Consider the following 26,192-nt stretch of genomic DNA (forward strand, 5'->3'; position numbering starts at 1 on the left):
CTCCAAACAGAAGGATATAGGCTGTTCTGCCTTTCTAACGCTTGATAATACCTATGCTGCTCTCTAGACTAAAGGCTTGGATGCTCATGAACTCCCAACTGCTCTACTGAAGGTCCTAAGAAATAAGTTACCCATACTATCCAGTCAGCACATTTTGCTAATCAAATTCATTTCATAAGACAACAAAAAATCAAGAAGGACTTCATCAGCAGCCAGCAAATAAATTCACACTACTGAATTCTTTTTCCACTAACAACTGTTAGAAGCATTTACAGAATAAAAATAATAATAATAATAAAAAAAAAAGGCATGAAAAGAATGGAATCTCGCTTGCTAATAACAAGTACTTAATGATGCCACTGTACTTAACTCCTCCTGAATGCTAAGTGACCATTATGTAATTATAGCTTTTATTGATCAACTCATTAAAGAAAAAACTGCGCATGCTTTCATCTTTGACGAACTTGTCTTTGCATGCATCAGGACATAGCAATGACATCACACCTACGCAGCAGCTTGGAAGATTTGCCTCTTTTCACTTGAATGATTATGAAACCAGCACCACCTTGATGGAATTCCCCTTTTTCCACCTGTCTCTAGCATTTGAAATCAAATACTTTATTTTAAAATTATTACTACTGCACTTAATAAACATTAACCTAACAACAGCAGAAAGGATTATTAAGCTTGCTGCATCAAGCACTATGAAGACTGGAGATTTATGTGCACAAGTGAAGCTATCGGTCAGTCAAACAACAGCCAGGGCATAGAACACAGAGAATCACCTTGTTTTTCTTCCACTGAAAACTGACTATTCACTCAAGGAATTAAAAGAAAAAAGAACACTATGCAGGAAAATGCAATCTTATTTGCTAACAGGAAGTATGTTTGTGGCACTGTAACAATTCACTGTGGAATACAAGATGATTTAGAGACTAAAAGCAGAGAAACATTCAAAATAGTCTTCACAGATCAATGGAGCTTATGATGGTGATCCCACAGATTATGGCTGCTCATGAAGTCTACATGACTAAAAGACAGCAAGAGCACATCAGGGAAAGGATTGCTCTTGTGCCAATTCATTTTGTATATTCTCTCTCCGTGTATTTACTGGTAACCCACTTGGACATCAGGTTAATTCTGACAGGAGTCTATATGGTACATCTTATACTCGTAGCTCAAAACGCAACCTTAGGCCCCATTTTACTGCACACAATTCAAACTCTCCTCCACAAAAAAAGTCATTCTGGACATGCCATGAAATGTCCAACCGCCATGCATATGCCAGTGTAAGTCCAGTGGGCTCACTTGTACTGCCATGATAAACAGGGCTATGTGTCTTCTGAAGCCAGGCTGCGTTCAGAAGGAAGACAATCATATTTATATGCTGTTGAACCATATTCTGATTTCTTAAAACAAGAGGAGCAAAGAAGTGTCATTTATTGAAAGCACAAGCTTGGTATTTTTACATTCTAGACATCTTAACTGTTGGATCTTCTTCACAACTGCTCACAGGAATCTGTGTAAAAGATGCACATGCCTTCTTATGCTGAAATGATCAAATTACATCATGGGGAAAATACTCCCACAGAACTTCAAAACCCAGCATTTTGCAGCAATTGGCCTTCTTTCCCATGTCTAGGTCTGCCTTGCAAATTTACTTATTAAAACGACTAGCTTTGAAACAGCAAATTAAATCCAAGCAAATATTACACTTACCTGACTGTGTGATAGATAAAGACTCATCAGACCCATTGAGAGATACCTGATGAGACTTCACAGGAGAGCGGAGATGTCCCCCAGTTCTATGGCTGCCTTTGCTAGAATCTTGCCTTGATACAGATACGCTGCTTTTGGGAGGACTCTGTGTGAGAAGAAAAGGACAAGTGAGTAACTGCTTGTAAAGCTTACCCTCAAAGTAGCAGATTGTTGCCATGAGGATCTAGTTACCAGGAAAGACTGGCATGACTATGGAACACCTCATAAGCAAAAGCCACATATTCAGCGTCCTAAGACAACTTTAACTTAGTTTGTCAAAATGATAATAGAACAAAATACCAGCAGTAGCAATAATGGACTGCTTACTTTGAGAGTGGACCTCAATAAACACGCTCACACAAATCTCTTACTACTTAAGGGAGCAGACATGCTGTGACTCAGAGGTGTTCGATACATCTGCATTCACAGGGAATAAGATCAAAATCAAGGGAATAAGAACACCTACTAAATACACCTGAGAATCCAAAAGGGCAATTTCACATAAGAGGTGAGAGATGCCATTCTAAATCACTAAAGGAGAGCCCTTGTTTCTCTGTAGCCATGCAAAAAAAATTCTAAGAGGAACTATTCTTCCAAAACTCTGCTTACTGCTTCAGTGTCAGGCTACAAACCTTTCACACGTCTCAATCATAACCTCTAGTGCATACCTGACATGTTACTTAACCATACTCTCAGAAAACTGTACAAGAAGAAAGTATCTGTAATGGAAGTCTATGTGAGCAGAACGTGCATTTTCTGTCTCTCTGATTCAGTGCAAGGCAAAGTTATCAGGACACAATTTATCAAAGCTATCAACCAAGCAGGAGTAACTACTGGAACAGAACAATAAGGCTGAATTAACTAGAAAGCAGTCATAATCTGAAACTCAAGGGACTGCATACCATATTACAGCTATGTTTCCTCATCCTATAGCTATACTTTGGGAAACATGCAAATAAAGCAAGGCAGAGGAACACGGATAGTTTCTCAGCCTCAAAGAATTCATACAATGGTGACAAGCTTGCCTACAGCTAATACACATTGTTTAACTGGGTCAGTGTTCCGCCACTTAATACCACATACCTACGTGACACATGCAGAACGTTTTGCAAGACTACCTACAGATTTAAAAATATTGAAACTCTGCGTTCAAGCAATTTTTCATCAAGACTTTGAAGAACATTAACTGATCACAATGTTTATTCTAATAACATACAGTGCTATTACATACCATAGCTTAGCCTCTGTTTCAACAATTGGAAAGACAATTACTTGTCTTCTTTCAGAAACTGAAGAATGTATACAGCATAAAAAGCTCACTCACAATTTTGCCAGGTGAGGTAGAGGAGTTGAAGTCTTCAGAATAAATTATTTCTTCGTTAACTATACTCTGAACTGGGCTTTCTTGCTGTCCATGGCCCATAGTCTCTGATGGGATAGACTCAGCAGCTAGACTGCCAAGCTCTTCTGGGACTGAGCTTTCACTGTTCAGACAAGAGCAAGAAGGCACTGGAGACACTTCTTCACTAGCTGTTTCTGAGACTGAATAATGAGGGAAAAGAAAGAACATAAGAATCTTCACTGGCTTAGATGCCTTCAAAGTAACTACTGTCTGCATATAAAGTAGTAAATGCTACCAATATAAGTCAAATGGGTATGCATTATTTCACTTATCTAGACACTGACTCTGAAATACTTAGTATGAAAAAGGGATGTTTAGCAGAGAACTATGATTTAAGACTACCAAACAGTCTTAGTAATTGCCAAATGTCAAAACCAAAAAGCCTCCTCAGAATATTCTAACATTTTCCAGACAACATACTCCAGAAAGATTATTAGGGAAACCTGTCCTTCCAGTTAGCCATGCAACAGCAAGAGTTGCTATTAGTCTGAAGAAGTCATAGTGGAGCACATAATCTACAAGTCAGATCTTGAATTCAGAATTGATTGCTTCCTTTACAGGCGCTGCAGAGAACATTTTAATGTTATGATTTCATCATGAGTCTCTCAAATGGCAACAAGTAAAATAATAAGTTGGGTTTTCAGTATTCCTGTTTACTAAATTCTGCAGGAGTCACAGAATTATGGAAGCAACCATGAAGAACTACTTAATATTTGTGCAAAGGGTAGGGAGAGGAGCTTCTTCTGAAACAGGGCCATGCTCCAGTGCTTACTGGTAGACGCAATTAACAGAAAGTAAATGTCTTTTTTCACCCATGTGAAGCCTCTGTCTTCAGCATGCTGAATTTTTCCTCACTGGAACTCAGTGACTTGCACGCATAACATCTTTGAAGTGTTTGCCATATGCCTAAGATCCATGAGGCTTTTCAGTGACAAGTCTAATAGGACATAAGTCTAAATTCCCTTTGTATCTTCGGTGAATCTATCACCCACCTCCAACAGTGGGAGGAAAAAGTATTATTTAGAGAACTATCCCTGAGGTTTCATTACTTTCTCCCATTGCAATACAATTTTCTGTGGTTCATGCTCAAAGTACATCCTACTTAGGACAGAGGGATAAAACCAAAGCCCCTAAAATTTGGGAACTTGTTTTCTCAGAATAGCATAATTTACATTAACTACATCCTAGCATACTTCAGTATAGCTACAGATTTCAATCATTTACTGAACAGGGTAAGATCAGCAAAAGATCATGTAACATTTTTGTCTTGTAAATCTGAACAGATTTCAAATTGTATGCAGAAACACATGAGAAGACACATAGCAAAACCGGAATTCAAGTACAACTAAGGTTTAAAATAGGGGTAAAAAGAACAGGGCCAAAGATGTTATAGACTGAAGAAACTGAAGCAACTGTTCTACCAGATTATGTTTGACTTGTGTTATTTGCTTAAGTTACTCCCAAAGTTTCCACTACCTTTGGGCTCAGTTCTCAGATCCCCCAATTCTTTCTTGGCTACTTTGGTTTTAAGCAGCTCTTTGTCCCAGGCAGCCAAAGCCTGCTTTTCTATCTGCCGTATTTCTGCTTCCTCTGCATCCAGGCGACGTTTCCACTCCAACAATTCTTCAGCATGCTGTCGTCGCTGCATCAGCTTCTGTTCTCGTTTAGTTAGGAACCTGATGGACACAGCAGAAGACAGTCAAAGACCCCCAAAACCAGATGCTCTATTGCCACAATTTCCTTAATTTTAGCTATTCAAATTGTTTTCCGGGGAAACTGCCACACTAACTACTATCTCCTAAATTTATGACATATGGAGAACACTTTTTTTTTTTGGCGGTAAATCAAGTCTACAAGATACTGTAAAACTGCTGCTAACATTGAAAGAATTCTCAACAACTTTAAAAGTGCTAATAATATATTCAGTAAAATGAACAGGGTCAGCTCCTAATTTCAGAACGCGAGAAGTACCTGTGGCATGAAACTGGAACCCTCAAGAAAGCAGTGACTGAAAAATCAACCTATCTTTTTGTTAATTCCAATGACAAAGAAATGTTGTGGCCCGAGCCGCCCCACTGTTCTTTCTAACTAACTAATTATAAGAGGTGTTCCTGTAGTAATAATCCACCTGGAAGGATTACTGGAGCTTTTATCCTTCTTCCTTTGAGTATCATCTCTGGATTGCCACACTTGGAATGTTAATCATCAGTTGACAACATCAAGAGAGTAAGGATGCAGGACTGCTCTCCCACCTACCAACAGACCTGGCTACTGCTTTAAACAGTGAAAAGAAATGAAGCTTATGCTGCAAATCTGCAGATATTTTGATTTGTGACAAAGATTTCTCTAATCGTGCACAAAACCTCAGAAACGAGGAAACTAATGTAACATGTCACAAGCATGAATAGTTTGTGCATGCATACCAGTTTTCATTGCAAGCTACTGAATAGAATCACCTCTAGTTTATATCTAGATACTGAAGTTATCAAGAAGATAGCATTCAGTCTTTAAGATAGGAACTGGAAGGTCGGTATCAACTGCACATGTTTCTAACATGCCAACTAACTCCAGCTCTAGAGAGAGAGTGTACATCAATCCATTCAACCTCTGCAGTGACATTCTGAATGTCACAGAATCGCTCTTTGGAAATAAGATGTTTTTTGCCAGCTAGAGAGAGTGTTCAAATGGGTACAGAAGTACTGAATGGGCACCTAAAAATGCAGTCTTCAAAGTCCTGTGAGACTTTGAAAGTGCCTTCATAACTTGTAGTTTTTTAAACAATCTGAATACTTGTCATTGACATTGTTAAGATACAAAGCAGTTTATAATTCCATTTGTGCTTTTTTAATGTCCCATGTTTCAGACAACTTTTATATATGCAGAGACTGCAATGGCCAACAAGGTAAGCTGCAGGCCTCGCCTGCTGAAAGACACCGCTTGTTTGCTCCCTCAGTATTGCTCACTCTGTTCCCAGGTAAAATGAGCTGGCAGTTCATCAGAAAGATTAAGATTCTGATGATTCCTTCTTTAAGGCAGATTCAGATCAGGTGGAAAAGTGATGACGCGAAGATAAAAGTTTCAGAAGCCAGTAAGACACGCACACACACCTCAGAGCAAGGGCAGATGAAAAACAGCACCTCTATCAGCCTGGAATACCTGCCACCTTTCAGCAAGCAGATGCCAGGATTTTCTGTATTTATTCAACCCTTTCCTATAGATAAGCATCAAACATTATCTGCTCTTACAGAAAACTGACAGGTTAATAACATTAAGAGGCCAGATTACCACTGGTAATTGCACTACAAACATGACAGACAGCCATGATTGTCTATGTTCTCTTTCACTAGGCACTAACACATTTATCAGCTCTTACTTTCAGATACGCATCGGTTCCAATTAATCTAGTAGGTCGTATATTTGGAACTTGTTATGTAGGTCATTGCTACAATAATGACCTCAATGCAAGCTTTTTCTTCTTCCTTCACTAGTTGTTTCACCTCAGCAGAATGCCTGGATCTTCACGTTTGACTGGGTCTTGAGGGAGGCAAGTCCAGTCGGAGTAAAGTTCAAGAGAAAGGCTGAAATAAATGGATATGTAGGTGCAAGGCTCTTCAACGGCAGATGTCAAATGAATTAACCCAGGAGGCCATAAGCAGGAGAGCAGAATTAACTAAAGTATCATAAAACTAATCACCATACAAAGACCAACTAATAAGAAAACTACAAGTTGGTCAAAAAGAGCACTAGAGAGAGAGAAAGAAGGCTCGAACACTCATGCTTTAGAAAGAAGAGGATTAAGTGAGCACGGCTAATGATGCAGACCCTTTTATAACCCAGGGGTTTAAAAGGTCAGAACCACCACGAGGTAGCATGCACACTGCCCTTAGCATTTACTACAGTCTAGAGGGTTCCAGTTGCAACACCGAGGGTACACATTCACCCTCAACAGCTGGGGCACTTTCATGGGGAGAAAAAAAACAAACAGAAAAGCATGAACCACATCTGGTATCTTCAAGGCAGGAAATCTACAGCAGCAAAGGGGAAGCAAAAGCACTCAGATTATGTCATTGTAATTTCCAAAGTCTAACTATTTATCTGGTGCTCGGGTCACATATTTGGTCTGCCTATTGCAAAAATAATAACCTGGAAGCATTACCCTATACTTGAACTACATTTATATTTAATACACACAGATTTTAATACCAAACTAGACAGTTCCAACAGCTGTTCTGAAGTAGCAACTGGACAGCAGAAACAAAGCAAACTGTCTGCTGGAATCTGTCTGCTACTCAGAACACAGCAGGAACAAGAGATTAATCTGGAACCAGTGTGGAAAAAGTGTCAAAACTGTTCAGCGATGAAGAACCTCTTGACGTTTTAGGACTGAACAGAGCATGCTCTATCAAAGAGTCTATCACTTGAGAAAGGTACAGTTACCTGACCAATTGGTTGTAGATATACAGCTGGAATTTGGGGTGGAGGTTGGGAAAACAGACACTGAGAGAGGCCCAGTGGTGAGACGTAAAGACAGAGAAGAAGTAGTGAACAGGAGAGCAGTGTCTACAAAATAAGGAGGAAGAGTTTAAAACTAAGCCAAAAATAAAAACCAAAAAGCAGAAAGAATGAGAAAAGGACAGCATCTAGCAAAGAACTTTAAAGTTAATCGCATTTAACCTAACACCTTGGGTAGAAAAATTGTACATTGTTATGCAGAAGGTAATAAGAACACATACACTCCTGCCTAGGTTGTAACACTTTCATTTTGTTAGTTAAAGGCATGCTACTTTCACCTAGCTCTGTTCAAGTTTTATCACTGATACAAACTTCCACATGCACCTGCTAACATCTCAACCTCAGCTTTCTGCAACTTCTGTTATTCTAATCCTCAATAGAGGATATTAGTAGCATTAAGCAGAGTGCTGGCTGTGTAATATATACAGCTTTGCCAGTCTGAAACTTAAAAAAGGATAAATTTATTTAAAGGAACTCAAGCAAATCCAAAAAAAAGCTCTGAAATATATCTGTATTCGACTTCCAGCTGCTCTTTGGTTTTGCAATACAGCACAGACTTGGTCTCAGAATACTCACTTTCATTTCTGCAGGAAGACAACGCCTGTATACTCTTTTTAAACTACATAAACCTAACACTGTGATTAAAATGTTACTTCTTAATGGAAGACTGCTTTAAGCTAATTCCTAGCATATTATCATATTTATAGCAAAATATCATGCTCTGCACAGCTCTGTAGCAACTACAAAGCAGGGTAAGAAGCATACTAAAGAAAGCAAAAGCAAATGAGCATTTAATCAGTTCTTCTGCTGTTCAAATTATCATTAAAGCTGCATATGCAAGGCAAGCATGGGCAGAAGGGTTAATTCTCTTTGACAGAGCATGCTCCTGTTCACATGCAGGCTATGAAGATTCATGAATTATAATTAAAACAGAACAACTCTTTCATTGTCCATTTAACAGAAGAGATATTAAGGCTGTCTCACAGATTAGAAAGTGTTTCTCTACTTCTCTTGTATTTTACTCATTCAGCTTCTTTCCATTTGCAGGATCACTTAACTTGTTTTTCAAACAAATAGTTCCCTAAACATACCATAAGTAAATATCATGTTAATGTTATTCTTAGGTATTTCATCAACAAGGATGTAAAAATTAGGTACTAATTCACTTTTGAAACATGTAACCCAGACAACAAACATTTTGGACTTGCAATTAAAATATTCTTAAGGATAAAACACACTTTGTATCTATTACTACCCTTTGTAATTCTTACTGGTATTACAAGTGTTGCTTAGGAATAAAGCAAAGACTTCAGAAACAATATTGACTAAAAAGACTACGTGAAAAAAAAGTGGCAAGCGATGACAAACACAAATAGATTTGTAATCTTTTACAGCATTAATATTAGCATTAACACTACATCAAAATTCATAAGCTGTGATTTAGCTTTGTAGCACAGTATTACCATTCAAAACCTTGTATGCTGAAAGTGGGGGGAAAAGAAGACAAAGAACTTGCTCTGTTTGCAGGCCATCTCCATGCAGGTTTCCAAGATCTGTCTTCTGAGCCCATTTCTGATTCCACTCCTAAGCAATTTACCAACCTCAACACATACTTAGGGAAAGAAGTGAGGTTTTCCACACAATGTGGAATGCTAAAAGTTTTAAAAATATGGTCTTTCAGAAACTTGAAATATCATTTGTGATTTTGTCTTTTCGGTCCACTAGTTCCTATCAGAAGAGACTGAGTAACAAAGCATCCAATCCAGGTTTGAACACGGAGACAATTTAAACAGAATGTGGGTTTGTTCTACTGCTTACACCAATCCTCTCTCACTGTTCTGATGTTTTGTGCTGTTTAATCTCCAGCATACACAAACACATGCAGGTGCAGGAAGTGTCCTTCCCAAATGATTACAAGCAACCAGGGTGCTAAGGAGCCACAGATAGCTTGTCTTTACAAATGGCAGTGCTTGCTTTTTTGATGTTTGCTCTGACTGCTATAAGTTTCCAGAAAAAGGGCATTACAAACATCACCACACACTAAAATGTAGTGACCTATTACGTGTGGTTAACTGGCACAGGCCAGATTTCGAATGGGTTAGTCTCAAATAAGAACTGAGGACTTCAAACTAATGAGAACATACTGCTAGCATATTTGAAATGCTTAAAGCAAATAAAGTAATTTCTGCACTGAAGAGGTACAGAAACAACTTATTTGATTCAGAACAATTTAACAGGAGAAATCAACAGATTCAGCCTTAGTTTCCAGACCCAGAGACTTCACATATACTTGATTATTTCCTCAGAAGACAAACAGCTGTTTTCAGCTTTTTCTCCCAATCTGTGGACCATGTAATAAAAATAAAAGATCTTACTATCTTCTCAGTCACACACAAGCTCCCTGACCTTCCGTGAACCAGATATATAAAAGTGAAAAGGAGAAATACAGGATACAGGCACCAATTTGATAATCTGCCTTAAAGTATTTCATTGTAAGAAGTCTGAGAAGACACGCCGTTAAGTTCAAGTGAATCCATTTTCCTGCCAAGTACAGACATAATAATCTCTTAAACTGATATGCTTTTACTGACTCAAATTTCTGTACCAAAGAAAAAAACCATATCCTATAAAATACTTTCTTCAAAGATTAAATATAGCTCTATCAATGCTTATAATCAGTTCTTTTGCAGGCTGATTCTGAAAAAAGCATCATTGTATATGATATAAATACCACTGTAGTCTTCCTGATAACCATTTTTAGTACAGATACTGGCTGAACTGATTTGTTTTCGTTAGAATAGCAAAGCTTTGTAATAGAAAAGAAAACTTAGTTACTTCTCGTCCATTCTGCTGCGCATCTTTTTGAGCTTCTGCATGATGCTACTAGTCTCACTGCTGGAGATTGATACTGGGGAAGGGCTGCGTGTTTCTACATCAGTTGGAAGTGGGCTAGAACCATTGCTCTGCTTGATGTCATCCTCACTGTGAAGTTCCTGCAATTATATGTTAAAAAAGAACAACATTAAAAGCATGAAAAGTTATCCTCTTTATCCTCTATAAACCGAATCAGAGTCCAAGAGATCCAAACATCCAAAAGCTGGTATTCTCAAAGTCATTACTTAAGCTTGACAATTAACCATCACCATAGAGTCACAGAATTGTTTGAGTTGGAAGGGCCTCTTAAAAGGCCATCTGGTTCAGCTCCCCTGCAGTGAACAGGGACACCCCCAGCTCCATCAGGTGCTCAGAGCCCCGTCCAGCCTGACCTTGTTTTTCTGCAGGGACGGGGCACCACCACCTCTCTGGGCAACCTGCACCAGTGCCCCACCACCCTTGAGAAGATACATTTCCCAAGCCATAGGTGTAATCCAATAGCTTTTAAGCTAGCAGTTGAGTCAAATACCAGCTGCACAGTCAAAGAGGGAGGACTCCAGCTTCTGTACAGAACACTTACGAGCTTGTTTTCTCCTGCAGATTTCAATTTTTCCTGCAGTTTCATTGTAGTCTGACGGATTCGTTCTATTTCTGCCTGCTGTTTAAGGATTAGCTGTCTCTCCTTCCGAGCAGCCTTGTTAGCCTCTTGAAGACGCTTAATATCTGCCTTTTAGGTATAAAAGATGAAGCAAAGTAAGTTTGACAGACAGCTCTCCAACACATTCTGAAACTCTCAGTGTCCACAAAATGAGATCACAGTTAACAGAACTGCAATGAAGTAATTAACCTGCAATTTCATCAGCCGAGAACAGACGACCAATTAATACAGTCAGGTCTCAACCCATGAGATTATTGATATAGAAGAACCCTTTAAAACAACATGTTAAATACCACCAAAAGGTGCATATTATATGGTGAGAAATAATGCTCTTTTTCTATCCAAAAGCCTGGCACAGAGCTATCAGTTCTTAACTTTTACAGTGTCCAATGCATCACACAAGTTTCTATAGGTTTTTCCTGGAAAGCATCAGTTACCTTTTCCTGTTGTAGTTTCAGTAGAAGACCACGCTGCCTCTTACGAATAGGGGGCATCTTATCATCCTCTCCCTTGTCTCGCAAATGTCTGCAAAAAGATTGGAATAGATGATTCAGTAAGGAAAAAAGAAAAAACAAAGTCAACATCACAAGTGTAAAACAGTGGCCTTTTGCCCTTTAAAATGACTTTTTTTCATCTGCAGAAGACTATATACATTCTTGAATTATGACTTGTGGAGTAATGGATGGGAACTACCTTCTCTATTGGATGTTTTCCTGTTTCTATTCTTCTGTCTAACCATGATCAATTTAAACATCAAAGCACACTTATAAACTGAGTTCTGTTCTTTCCAAATGACAATAACGTTTGCATAGATTACAGATGTCAGAAGATTTGTTCAGCCACTGATATTTAATCACAGAGGAGTGGGGTAGAAGAAAAATATTACCAAAAAAATATACGTAGGAGGCTTTCATAAGAAAATGATCAGTTAGCAACAGTGTATATTCAACACCATCTTACTTCTTCTGGTGTTCCAACCAAGCTAACTCAGCCTTAGTCTTCTCCTTCAGAGCCTTCTCCCGGAGCCGAAGTAGCGAGGACTGATGAGCTGCTCGCATTTCCTCCTCTTTCATGTACTGTCTTACCATCTCCATAGTAAATTTAGAGAAACTATCTTGCCCTCCTGAGAAAGGCATGCTTAACTCCTGAAAGGCAAGACAAATTTGGCATGGTTTGTTAATAAAGAAATTTCAAAGCTTTTTTCAAGTGCACAGTTTTGGAATGTCTCCTCATGAGAGAAAGAAGAAGCATCTGCTTGAACCTCCTGGGTGTGCGTAGGAGTACTAGGAAGAATTTGTCCACTGGGTTTTTATAGTCTACCTCAAAACATCACTTTTCTTCTCTAAAGCCACATGAGAAAAGGTTGAGGACAGTAAGGACTGTTTCACAAAACAAATCATCTTAGTTGCACCACAGTGACCTAAAGGATGCTCATACAAATCCTATGTTTTCAAATGCTCAAAGAACCAAAGTTTCTAAGCACACACAACACAGAAAAGCTCAACAGATTCATGAGCAGAACTGAATGGTAACAGTCTACCTTAACTATGGACACTTGACATACCTTGATAGATGTCAGAGTGTTTTTTTCTGGAGAGACTTCCTCATCAGAATCATCACGACTACCGCGTTTCTTCTCCAAGTTATTTCTACGATGACTTTCAGAGGGCAGCAAAGACCGAAAAGACTTCTCTTCAATCTCATCCTCTGTCATGGACTCATCAAATTTCAGGGAAAACTCAGTTCCAATGGAAGCAGAATCTGAGGGAAGCGGGTAAATGCTCAAGTATGTAGCACGCAGGTCATTTTACCCTGTCTCAACCCAGTAAAGCCACAAGGACAGGAAAGACAGGGAGAGGACTCCTCTAATACAAAAAGAGTTCTTAGCTTCCAGAAAAGTGACCTTGAGTTACGAGGACATATTGCAATATTGTTATCTAGCTTAAAAAAGGCCTAACAGAATTCTATATGCAGGTATAAACAAATTTTAAGTCTACCAAAACTTTTGGTGTTCAGCGTACACATTCAGGAAGTAAATATGTGGCTAGCTACCATTACCTAGGACTCAAACGTCACACATATTCACCTCATTTGTGTCAGAAACTAGTTTTGAATCAGCATCTGCCTCCCCCCTTCACCACTTTCAGGTTCATTACATATGAATACAGCTAACCTTTATCATCTGGCAGTGACAAAATACTATCACTTGGCAAGGAATCATCCACACCAGTATGAGCCTGGTCTTCAATGCTGCTAGTTAGCTTTTCACGACAGGGAAGTTTTTTCTCATTCTCTTTAGATGACGGAACAGAAAGACTCTCTTGGCGACTGCTGGTGCTACTGTTTCATCAAAAAATAAGTATTTTTAATTAAGACACTACTTTGCGCATTTAAAAATATTTATTTTACGTTACATCAGCAAATAACATCCCAGCAATGTTAAGGTTTAATGCCCACTTTCTCTCTTTAAAAAGGAAACAAAAGAACAACATGTCTCAAAATTACTTCGCAAGCATTTTCAAAACCTAGTTCTTATTTACAGCAGGTAGAAAGTAAAAAAACCAAACCCAATCTCTTCTTACCTTCGATCACGAGCCTTTGATCTTGAGGACTCTGAATAGCTACCAAACACTGGTGTGTAAGTCTGTTTTGAGTCATCTGCCTCTTTACTTGGTGACATGGAAACAGTCTCACATTTCCTGAGAAGAGAAAGCATTAGAAGTAAATCTACGTTGTCTTAAATACTGATATAGATTCCACAAGCTTTTATCAGCTTAGTAAAAGTACTAATAGCTTAAATGTATAAGAAAATACATAAAACCTAGACAAGTTATATCATCCCATGAAATACCTAAAGAATCTTTTCTTTCTCTTTCATAAAGAGCTGCAAAGAATCAGTATCTCTCCTTTGGAGTACACTATAAAGGACGCAGAGTTGGAATCTAAGTTCTTCTTAAATGTTCACTTACTATGAAATACCATAGTTTTCTTTAAAAGTAAGTGAAACAAAAGCTAACAAATCTTACATCCCACCTCCCAAGTTCTGAAACGTTTGACAAAACCTGTTTGTATCAGTTTGGGTTCTCAGTTGTTTCAAGAACTCTGAGTGATGCTGCCGCTGGTGGTCAAACAAAGTGCTGACTGGAGCAGCTGGAGCACTGACAGTATCCAAGATCTGGGATCGTGTAAGTTCTGTCATCTGAGTACAATAACAAACAAAGGAACACAGTGAGCTTTTAACTATCAACATGTTTTTGAACAGACTGTCCTTCTTGTAGGGAATTTATAATGAATGAATGCATAAAACTGCTTTTAAGATGTATATATACATCGTTTAACTTACGGGGAGTGAAATTATTAGTGTAAAGCTATAGACATGTATTACATCATCTATATTGTATTCTAATCAACTTAACCTCTGATCACTAGAACGATCTCCATGCAACAGAACATTTTGGACCTATTATCACAATTACTTTCTAAAAACATGAAAAAAACATTTAATTTCCATTAGAAAATGCATCATACTCAAAGAGTAAAAATATTCTTTTCACTGCAATGGAAGCAACAAGTTTAAATCCCAACACTATACAAACTTCCATGTTTAAATCTGCCCACAAATTCCCCTGCTTTTCTAGTGTGATTTTTGTATGAAATCGATATAGATTCAATCTGATGGAGTATAATGCTTACAAATTAAAGATGCTATGCTCACAATCACCATTCTGTCCTGCAGTAACAAAATTCTTCATGGTTAGTTAACAGGAAGATCATGAGAAGGGCAATCAGGGATTTAGACCTGTCAACCAACTTCTAAGTAGTGATGCTAGAAACGTTCCCGTCCTATTATTTGGCATGTTATGAACATGAAGAAGCTGTACTGAACAAAGCATAACCTAGAGGCAGCATCTGAAGCAATAGTGAAATCAAAACAGCTTCTTATTTCACTCTGAATCTCACCTCACGGACCTGGTGACCCGTATCTGTAGTGAGAAGTGTAGTTTCCACCTGCTTGGCTGCAGCCTTGCACACAGTCTCCTGCCGCCCTTCTGCAGCCTCCTTTCGTGCCTGGACCAGACGATGCAGTGTCTCTACATGGGCCTATGTAAAAAAAAAAGCCAATAGCTCAGCCCTTCAAGATTTTCTATCTATAGTAAGTGCAACAGTATAGTACTGTCTATAGTATAACACAGCATTTCTATAAGCCTGGGAGAAAAAAGTTTTAAATTGACACCAGAAATTTGTTTGTTTTCCCTCCAATTATATTAAATCCCTTTACCACAGTTTCAAATTAGGAGCATTCATAGGCACAGCTTTACTTACAATACTTTGCCTCTTGCGCACTCCCTATTTTTTGAGAGCAGCATTACCTGAGCTGCCTTCTGCCTTGCCTCTTCCATTTGCCTCTGATTTTTTAAAGCTTCCTGCTCAGCCTTGATTTTCAAAAGAGTTATGTCCCGTTCATGACGCTGCTGTTGTGCCTATAGATCAGAAAAACATGTTTTAAGCACAGAGGGTTCATGCAAGACGTTATCTGCCTTAGACACTTGCTGGAACTACTTGTGAAAGACAAAAGCATAATTCATCCTATTTATCTCACAAGAAAATAAATCAAATAAGAAATACTAATACAAGGAAATATTTTTCCCACTACCTTTATAATCTGAGCCAAAGAAACGCTCTCTTGCTGGGCCAGTGATATGCCTCGTACTCGTTCCACATCTGCAAGCTGTCGCAAAGACTCTTCAATGACAGTAAGGTAGTTCAATTCTGCTGCCAAACGATGCTGAAGGCCAGCAGGGGAGAAGCGTGCACATCCTGAAGGACAGGATTTAACTGTCAGACTCTGTTGTACTTTGGTGCCCCACATCATAAAATGATGATCAAAAATAGAACAGCTCTCGAGTTAGTACATCTTTAGGAGAACTCACCACTTGCTGAGGCTACTCCTGCTGTAGGCCTACTGGTTCCCAGACTCAAGTCAGAGTAGGCTACGTTAGGCTTCTGTCCCGGTGTTGTGCTTCCAGAAAAGCCAGAAGGTGACTTGGCTCTCTCTGCTGTATTGACTACAGAATCAAACTGCATAATTTTCTGGGAACCCGGAGATGGGGAAGAAGTTGACGCCTTCTGAGATCTTCCCTTGTCTGAGAAACTGACAGAGAAAACAAGAAAGAAAAGCGTCAGCATTGTCTTAATTCCAGTCATTAGATAAGATGACAAAAGAAGCAGTAACTCAGCTCTTTCGTTTATACAGACTGAACAGATCTATGTACAGGGTCTATTCTTTAAAGTTTGCACAGGCCCAGTCTGTCTGTGTGAAATGACTTCACAAAATCGGTTATGTACCTACATTCCAATTTAGAGCAAAGTTGCTACAGTGCAGTATTTTCTCTCAAGTACTCAGCATTCATCAAAAAACAAATAACTCAGTATCTACACATCCTGATTCAATTATAACAAAACCTGTGGTGATCATTAAAACAAAGGCAAAAAAGAAACATACAGAAAAGGATGTAGATACTTCTTAAATATATTGTCCCTATTTTATGTTGCCAAGAAGAACCAACTGCAGATGCTTGAACCCCTTAGGAAGAGGTTCAGCTGTGCATGCTTGGCACATCTTAAGAGGGCAAAGTACCTTTCAAACCAAACACTATTTATAAGCAAAAGCCATTATTGTATGTTAATACCTCAGAGCCACACAGTGAGTGGAAAACGATTATTTTTTGCATTTTAGAAAAACGTGCAGCAAAAAATACACTGAGTATATTCCACAGTTGCTTTCATTACACTTAATATTTGCATACAGTCTTGTAAGTTCACATTACCTCAACATGGAGTGTCCAGACAAATTTTCTAACGTGTTGTCAGTATCCGTATTCTGCTCGTAGTCTTTATTAGAAAGTCTGTTACTTGACACAGACTTCTTTGCTTGTTGGGATCCCCACTCTAATTCGGATTGAATTTTATCTTCTCCCACAGAAATGTGGTGAGAACTTCCATTGAAAGACTCCAACCCTAAGAACAAATGATGCTGTCAGATAGGAAGGGGACAACTTTTCACCATTTTAATAATTTCTCTGTCTACTTAGCTCTGGACAGCTGTGTTTTAACAGCAGAGGAAAAATAAGAGCCATGAAAATTTAGCAAAGAACCACTAGAGGAAAACATCCTATCAATGTTAAGATTACGGGATACACAGAAAGGCTGAAGCTTTCATAACAAGAACATCCTAAAACTTTCTTCAAATAAATACAAATATCCCACAGCCGAGTGCTGCACTTACGTTCTTTTTTCACTCTCTTTTTAGATGAAGAAGATGAGTGAGAAGATGTTGCAGATCTGGGTCCAGATGAAGGTTGAGATGAAAGTTCGACAGATTGAGATTCACGGGGAGACTTCCTACTAGGAAGTTCTTCCTGAATGCTTGAATTACTGCTGCTTGCAATACTAAAAAGGAACAGACTGACAGTGATTAACCGCAAGCAGAAAGTTTGCAAAAAAGGACTTAAACCACACTAAAAACACTAACTCTGAAATTAAAAACTTCAACAGCCCTAACTTGGAGTAGTGGAAGCACAGAATCACAGAATGACCCGGGTTGGAAGGGACCTCAAGGATCATGTAGTTCCAACCCCCCTGCTTAGCAGGGCCACCAAACATACACATTTACTAGATCAGGTTGCCCAGGGCCCCGTCCAACCTGGCCTTGAACACCTCCAAGGACGGGGCATCCACAACCTCCCTGGGCAGCCTGTTCCAGGGCCTAACCACTCTCCTAGTAAAGAACTTCCCCCTAACATCCAACCTAAATCTTCCTTCTTCTTTTTTTTTCATTTTAACACTTTCAAATCTTACTTCTTTCATAACTTTTACAAGCACTCTAACAGCCACACAAGAGTTAATTTTCACCTGGCTACAAAGGGTAAGCTAACTGCCAGACCAAGGCAGAACAAAAATCAGGCAAAGATGCGGAATACTCCACTCTAATCTTTGCATCTTGAAGTCCTGTTGCTTGCCACATTAACTGCAAGATCATAAGGAACTATCTGACCACTTTCGGTAGCATTACATTACAGCATACCAGGAAAGATGTGCAGTGTATTATAAAACAAAACTTGCATTAACTGCATTCTCTTAAATGCTGGATTTTTATCTTTATAGGAAGTTGAACACAGAGTTACCTGAGGTCAAGTGCAACCTTTTTGTCCGTTAAGGTGCTGCTTCCTGGTGAGGAAGCAAAGTCATCTTCATAAGAAACAATGGTCTCCGGAGAGCTCAGGCTAGGATGTAAAGGGTGCATAATAGAAGATCCTCCATTTGATCTTTCATCGAACACTAGAGACAAAAATAATTCAGAATACAATGTGCACCAAGTGAGAAAATAAAGCCACAGAGGACAAAATGCTTCTAACCACAATGAGTTCAATATGTTTCCCTTTGAATACAAGAAATGTCAGGAGAACAGTACAGCAGAACAACAGTACAGGTATCTCACAGCAGTTTCAACACAGAACAGGCTCTTTCTATTAATTACTGAATACTTCATTAACAAACTCCAGCTAGAACCCTTTTGAAGAACATACTCCTTGAGAGTCATCAGCAGAAAGTTTCAATGCAGTCATGTTTGATGTTAAGGAATATTTAAAAGTACTGATAACAAAGGAATAAAAGCAACAAGATACAAACTTCTCATAAAAGGCTCCTCCTCAAAAATGGAGATCTGATTGAAAAGGAAGGAGGACTAACAACACCAACAACCTTCTTCCCTCAGAAGTGGGGATTTTTTTCCTTACACAATTAGGCAGGGGGGAAAAAAATAACAGAAGAAGGGGAAGGGATCATTTATCCTCCAAAAGTTAAAGGAAAACATTACACAGATTAATGTTTGGTAAATCTCAGAGCAATACATCTTAATGCACACTTCTTATTTGTGAATTATCAAATGAAAGGAGTAATAAAATTGGGAAGTATTTCAAAAGACCTGTGAATCTTCTCCATGTTTCTGCTTACCCTTGTCCTGAAGGTTGTAACTTTTTGCAAAGATGTTGATGACACTGTGTGGGCTTCCCTTGGTGAGCTCGTCCCACGACCCCTTGCTGTGAATGTCACTTGTCTGAGGCTGAAGCGGCAGATACTTCTCAGTTTCTTTCTGAAACTCTTTTATGGGCTCAAAAGCATTTCTCTCCTGAACACAGAAATCCCTTTCATTCAACGCCTCCAGAATCTTCAGTGGCAGATGTTTGTGCTGGCTTCCCTGGCTTCCCTCCTCCTCAGAGAGGTTTCCATCACTCAGGAGAGGCCCTTCGCTGATGGAGTCAATGCTGGACTCTTGAGGAATTACAGCTTTGCTCTGACCATACACCTCGTTTTCACATCCCAAGGTGTCAGTTGGTTTCTTAGACAAATGTCCCAGTGTCCCCTCGTGCCGGTGACCAGTGGGAGACCTCAGTCCAAGGCTGACTGTGGCAGCATGAGGCCTGATTGTCTCAGGGAGCTTCTTAAATTCACTGAGGTTGCTTACCCCAGGAAGGTTGTCATCAAAGGCACTATGAGACACACAGGTACCCAACATCTTTTGAATTCTGGCTGAAAAAGCATCTTCATTTTCCTCCCTCACAGGAGGGCTCATGGCCTTGGCCCACCGTCTGTCATCCTGGTTTTCTTGCATATATTCATGGCCTGAGTTCCAAATGGTACCATAATTGAGACCAGCAAAAGCCAACTTCTTGGCTTCATTTTCAATCCTGCTACAAAGGGAAGCAGCTGTAGCTTTTAAAGCTTCAATCCGATCTATTTTACTCTTATATTGGTTAGTAAAGGCTTTTCCTAAGAGATTTTGCTGTGGAGCAGCTGAATTCATGTAAGGCTGACCCATCAGAAGTCCTATCTGCTCCAGACTCCGATGTTGTGAGCCAGGGCCTCCACTTAAGCCCATGGGAGCTTCTGGATGAGAGAGCTGGACTCTCGGGCTCAACCGCTCTGGCTGTACCCTCGAAGGCTCCACAAAGTCACTTCTGAAACAAAAAGTCAACATTTAAGTTAATGACTAATAAGTATCATTATTTTAGATGAAAGCCTCATTGACACAAATTTGCTTTCTGGAAATAAATACTTCCTGGGGGAGTCAGAAGGGCAGACAGTTAAAGAATGTTACTAAAAGCAGAGCACCTCCCATATTTCAAATGTTGTTTATGCTGCAGTTTGCATTTTAGAGCTGTAAAGAGCTGAACATTTTCATAATCAGCAGCAACCATTTTCCAAAAGTTTCCAGACTTCATAAGGGAAGAAACATTTCCTTTGTCCCTCTCTTTCACACGGCATTTCTTAGCACTGTTCTTCTCCACCCAGTTGTACTCAGATCACGCTTCAGTGTAACTGTCACACCACCACTAAGAGGTGCCACGAGGAAAGGAAAGAAAGAAAGTCCTCATTATATTTATGAAGTGTGGATCTGACCAACGGAAGGTAAAGATAACGAAGGAGGCTTATGCTTAAGCAGCAGATACTGATTATGTAATTAAAAATGAGGTATGCAGAACTAGGCAATTAAGGATATGCAAGAAACGAATTGGTTTTTGGCTTCTTACCTTTAAGAGTTTGGTTAAGCACATTAACAGGGCATGATCACAAAGGAACAATCTACTTTCATCACCCTGAGAAGAACACTACAGTACCCTCCTCTCTCTCAGAAGGCCTACAACGGCTCACCTCAATAGCGGCTGCTGCTGCTGTGGCTCTGACAGTGACACATCACTACTTGAAGATGCACTAGGAGGACGCTCTTGAGCCTTGTTTTCTTTGTCAGATTCTCCAGACGGCTGATAACCAGGTCTGGGCTAGAAACGAAAATAACCAAAAAACACATTTTCAGAAGTCTGTAGTTTTAGAAGCTTTTGTCTTACTAAAACTGAATAAAGTTTAACTTTCTCAGTGTAATATCACATCTTTCCTACCATGCAATGATTTAAAAATACAGGACATTTATGCTTTTGTCTCATAGAATGAAATGGGAAAAGAGCTTTGCTCATATACTGAACCTGTTCAATTGAACACAAATCGGTATTAGCCTTTTACTACTGATCTTTTCACATTCCGTTTCCGATTAGCAGACTTTTAATTAAACTCACTACAGATTTAAGCTTGTCCACTGACGGAGAGCAACTTCAGACAAAGCTTTTCAATTCACCATTTGATGTTTACAATGTTCTTAGAAGTCAACTATTATAGATCATGTTAGTAAATATTCTGAACTTTCCTTCTATTACAATACAAAGATGACTTCCATTCACCTTTCAGAGAGGTCTTGCTACGATGAGAAGCAACCACCAGCAGCAAGTTAGTTCTGAATCAAGCACTGTATGTTTTGCTTAAAAAAACCACTATTTTCTATGCTTGCTTTCAGACAGCCCTCAGATGAGGACAACTCATGACCTTCCTAGATACATGACCTCCTATTCCTGCAAACAACTGCAGCACTTTAATTTAGTGAATCAGCTGTACCTGTGTTTCCTGCACTGTAGGCAGCTGAGAAGGCTCTTCTAAAAATGTATGATCCAACATCAGTTTAGAATAAGTTTCCTGTAACCGTTTAGCCGCCAAAGGTTCAGGAGGAGGCATGTTCTTGGTCTTACTTACAGCCTCCTTTTGCTTTCTATAGAGTTCTTGGAGTCTTTTGTTCTTCTGCTCCGTTGCCTCTTTTTGTGCTTTCTTCTCTTCATTCTGTTTCTTCTTCCTCTCCTCTTGCTGCCTGATGATGTACTTACGAACCTCATCGGCATCATAGTGACGTTTCTTAGAGGTCACTTGAGGCTCCTCACTGGCAGCTATCTTGTCTGTTTTCCTTTTGGATGGACTGTGGCTCCTGGTATTTTCAGTAGGCAAAACAGACTTCTGATTCTGCTTTTCCACTTCTTCTTTCTGCTTTGTAGACAAGCCGTCCAACTGTAAGTCCTCAAGAATTCCACGTATTTCCAAGGGCAGGAAGTCCTTATTTACAGAGCCACGATCATCTTGGTTATCACCTGGAAAAGCAGGTTTCGGTTTCTTCTTCGGATTATTCACAGATCGTACTTTAGTCCTCGACCGCTCAGGACTTCTTGAAGAGTTTTTCTGTGTAACAACCAGTCTAGAATCTGAACCTGTCCTTCCAATACGACCTGTTAAAAAAATAAGACTTGTCAATTATTGCAGGTAAAAATCAAGCCTGGTAACTACGTGCTTTAACAGAAACAGCTGGGAAAGTGAGGAGGAGAGAGGAACAAGCTATACAGAAGTGATAAAAGATTGTGGAGAGTGATGCAATCATCGTGAAAATGGAAACAAACACTTAAAATAACAGAAAGGATTTTATTAGAGTCTTCTTTTATCTTGCACATGAAGATTTCCTCACTACGTGCAACTCTGCACACTTTTAGACAGTCCTAGACATCTTTCCCAGTTAAACCGAACTGGTACAATAAGCCTTCCTCTTATTCTAATGGCTGTGAAGCACATATAACCAAACAATTCCACTGATTTTAATTCAGTATTCTGGGGAAATTTCCTTTGCTTTGCAGCAAAACATCCGCTTTCTCACCTCAACTGCAATTCTCCAGTGTGACATTACCTATGCAGATCTCACTATAAATATGCTTATGTTTCAGATATTCAGTGTCATAGCCTGAATTCAACAGCCTCTGCTTACACTGAGCTCACACCCCTTATACTCTTACAGCCTTGTCACCTCAGAGGCATAACCAGCAAAACATTTACCACCTTCCCTTATTTAACCTGTCTGAATTTCAGACAAATTCTGAAAAGGGCTGGTGGAAGAAAAAATGAAGACTAACAACGACCACAGATGACATTATATTCTACCTGTAAGAGCTAAAATTACTGTAGAAAGATAAATGTCCAACCATAGCTTATAAATTAGATACAGCACACTTCGAAAATTAACCTGGCGGCAGACCACTTCCAGCCATTCCTTTCCTCATTAGCCTCAACAGGCAAAGACAGAATCCAAGTGACCAGATTTTAATGTTGAAACCTTTTTCCCCTCTTTTTCAGAGCTCCTTTGCACCTTCATAGCATGGGAAGTGAGGCGATGCATCCTAACCATGGAAGTGAATAAAATTCTCTCTGTGGCTGCCTCCACGTTAAAAAAATAAGCTATTTTATTAAGAAACTGACTACACTACATCTCAGGCACCTACTTAATCCTGCAGACATGTGAAGTTATATAATAAATTAAGAACAATGAAAGGAAGTACAGTGATAAAGAACTTACCAGACTTAGCAGTTCGCTCTCGCCCCGTTCTGTCACTAGATACAGCTCTTCTGTTGTGTTCTATTTTGGGAGCTGGACCCAGTAGCTTCTTGGCTAGTTTTTGTCCCTCCCGCCAGGAGGATGCACTTATTACATAGTTTCCACCTGCACAATAAATAACAAATAAAAGTCAAGCACCAGATGGATTTTCTGATGCATTAAAAAGAAGTATTTCTTGCAACTTTCAATCATTACCACCCTTTAATTCTGTGTAAGGGGTACAGCTGCAGTAATACACTTATAATAGCAATGGACCATGAAGACACCCAACAGCTGAATCACACAACTGTCAGTGCTTCATGCCATGGTGTAAAAACTCAATATATACAGCAGAATGTTAGAGCCCTATGAAATCAGGTTAAACAAAAAAAAGGTTACACACACCTAAAACTTAAGGGCAAACATTAGATAGCAGTAAAATGCTACAGTAAGAAGAGCAGAAACAAAAAAGGCACAGTTAAGAAAGGCTCATGTATTTTTTAATATGAAGATGAACTGTTTCCTAGAAAGAACTTCAAACAGAGCTGAGGTAGGTGATGAACAAATAACGAGCAGCAAATTCACTGTCCTCTAGTTGACATTTCTGTACCACCACTGAACAAAGAGCCATTAGCCTCCAAGTTCACAGTTAGCTCACATACAGACTGAGTTTATGCCATCTGCAAAGCAATCATAATGGCATTAGTATTCTTTTATCATCCTACATATAATTAAATTGTAAAAACTGGTGCTGGAATATCTCTACCTAATACTAATTAGGTTTAGTCAACTCATCTTTCTTATTACTGACATCATTCAACATTTTTAAATGATCTTAAAGCCATCTTTTGCAATTCCAGTCCTCAGCCTCTCTTTTTCTCTCCTATTCTGCTTCATACTTAGGAGAAAAATAGCAGCAAATCTATTCAGTAAGAAGTCTATAACCCACTGTTCATTTACTAACAGCCCTTCTTGCTTGCACTGTAAATTGTCCAAGTATTTCACAAACCTGTCACCACAATCCTCTTTTACAGATTCATCAGCCAAAGGGGTTCTCCTGCCTGACTCGCTGTTCTCAATTACTTCTGTGTGCATTTAAAAAGGCAGTGTAAAGTCTCATCTTCCATTTCATGTCAGCTGTTAGAACTAAAACAAGCGAATGGAACAGAACATGAGCTGTGGCTATTTATAGCCTTGGCTATGTTAAGCAATTTCTTACTATGACTGGAGGAGGCTGGATCACCAGCTCTGTCACTTAGATCTGTCTCTTCCAGGGATTTGAGGACATAATCCACCACTTTTACTCTGCTACAGAGTATACCTGATGCCACTGACACTCAAAGCAAGCTGTACTCCTCCCTCATTTGGGACTGATACAAATTTAAGTTAGCTTAGAATGTTTCTTTAAGTATGAACTGATAAGCACTGGAAGCAGAAAACTCATGCTTAATGTTAAGTATTAGCAGTCACTGTCACAGCATAACACGTGCCTGTAGCTCAATGACTAACAGCATGCACAAGTGCAAATTCATTCACAAGTTTGTTTGTGTTTTTTTTCCAATTATCCTTTTTTTTTTTTTTTTTAAATAGATATTCCTTAACACAGTGTTTACTATCACTATATCCACTATCACTACAACTGCATTTCTGCACATCTGCAAAGGTGCTGAAAGCAACAAGATTTATCTTTTTGTTTCTTGAAAAAAAGCTCATCCATGAAGCATACACATGCAGCAGCTTTCCTTCTACATTAGGGCAAGTCACCTTGTTTGGACACTGGATTTGATGACTGCGGTAGTTTCTGAACTTTCCGCACTGGTTTGGACGCTTTTCTCTCTTTGTTTTTCTCATTAGGTTTTTCTTTCATTGTCGAACTCGCTAACAAGAGCAAAACAAAAAAGCAACAGTGCTGTTAAGTAACATCCCACAGGATAAAACTGAACATTTACCTTAAAAAAGAGAAGCTCAGAAGCGCAATCTTACAATTGCTTACCTATGTACTAAAACACACAGAAGCCAAGTCACAGCAAAGCTGTAACAGACCTTTACAATGTCTGTTTTCTATTTTAAATGTTATTTTGATAGGTAGAAACAATTCTTTGCTCTCTTCTACTACAGACATTCCACTTTACAGTACTAATGTTTCACACAAATACATAGTTCTTTCTTTCCTGAAATACCAGGGCTGCTGTTTCCATGTTAATGCATGACGTAAGATCCACTCACTGCCTCTGTGTCCAAGTATGCAGGGCAGGGTACCCATGTGCCCGACTTGCTGCAAAATTTGCTGCAGAACTCACCCAGTGATGCAGAATTATTCTGTATCACTGAAGCCCTCATTTAGAACACAGATAGATTTTAGGCTTTAGAGAAGCCAGCCACACTTACCAACAAACTTGTATTCTACCATGCTTTTACATTAGGGTAAATTGAACAAGAAGGAAAAATGGATGTGGCTTAATCACTATCTGCACTGAGTGGGCGTCCCAGCTGTCCTGGTAGAAAGCAGAAACAAGCACTGCTTAGGAACAATTGGCAGCTGTGCCTTCAGTTCCAGCAGCCCACCACAGACTTCTAGAAGCACTTTAATTCACATGCTTTGAAGACGCTTTTCTTAATCCCAATACAACCAGCCTGTATTTATGGAACTCCACAGCCATTACTGTTTGTTTGTTCCTCTATCCAAAATGGATAGAAAT

General features: G+C 39.2%; 1 protein-coding gene across 12 annotated transcripts in view; it reads right to left on the reverse strand.

Annotated features, from left to right (window-relative positions):
• The window catches only part of CEP350 (centrosomal protein 350), a 56,516-nt gene that overhangs the window by 17,093 nt on the left and 13,231 nt on the right, over positions 1-26,192 (reverse strand). For 4 of the 12 annotated variants that reach the window (XM_015869621.3, XM_015869620.3, XM_015869618.3 and 1 more), the window contains exons 8-31: positions 25,258-25,371; positions 23,476-23,619; positions 21,708-22,363; positions 20,916-21,043; positions 19,218-20,221; positions 18,389-18,542; positions 17,491-17,654; positions 17,033-17,222; positions 16,136-16,356; positions 15,859-16,022; positions 15,575-15,685; positions 15,165-15,305; positions 14,267-14,403; positions 13,787-13,903; positions 13,378-13,544; positions 12,769-12,965; positions 12,165-12,349; positions 11,642-11,729; positions 11,127-11,273; positions 10,508-10,665; positions 7,598-7,720; positions 4,637-4,836; positions 3,083-3,300; positions 1,720-1,864 (exon numbers count right to left, since the gene is read on the reverse strand). In XM_015869621.3, coding sequence (XP_015725107.2) covers positions 1,720-1,864; positions 3,083-3,300; positions 4,637-4,836; positions 7,598-7,720; positions 10,508-10,665; positions 11,127-11,273; positions 11,642-11,729; positions 12,165-12,349; positions 12,769-12,965; positions 13,378-13,544; positions 13,787-13,903; positions 14,267-14,403; positions 15,165-15,305; positions 15,575-15,685; positions 15,859-16,022; positions 16,136-16,356; positions 17,033-17,222; positions 17,491-17,654; positions 18,389-18,542; positions 19,218-20,221; positions 20,916-21,043; positions 21,708-22,363; positions 23,476-23,619; positions 25,258-25,371 — 5,073 coding nt within the window. Of the gene's footprint in view, positions 1-1,719; positions 1,865-3,082; positions 3,301-4,636; positions 4,837-7,597; positions 7,721-10,507; positions 10,666-11,126; positions 11,274-11,641; positions 11,730-12,164; positions 12,350-12,768; positions 12,966-13,377; positions 13,545-13,786; positions 13,904-14,266; positions 14,404-15,164; positions 15,306-15,574; positions 15,686-15,858; positions 16,023-16,135; positions 16,357-17,032; positions 17,223-17,490; positions 17,655-18,388; positions 18,543-19,217; positions 20,222-20,915; positions 21,044-21,707; positions 22,364-23,475; positions 23,620-24,502; positions 24,554-25,257; positions 25,372-26,192 lie in introns of those variants that run through there. The other 8 variants (XM_015869623.3, XM_015869622.3, XM_085512088.1 and 5 more) reach the window with 8 other exon arrangements.

The sequence above is a fragment of the Coturnix japonica genome, chromosome 11 (assembly GCF_054131305.1).
Source record: "Coturnix japonica strain WE chromosome 11, WE-NBRP24, whole genome shotgun sequence".
In the NCBI taxonomy this organism is placed as follows: domain Eukaryota; kingdom Metazoa; phylum Chordata; class Aves; order Galliformes; family Phasianidae; genus Coturnix; species Coturnix japonica.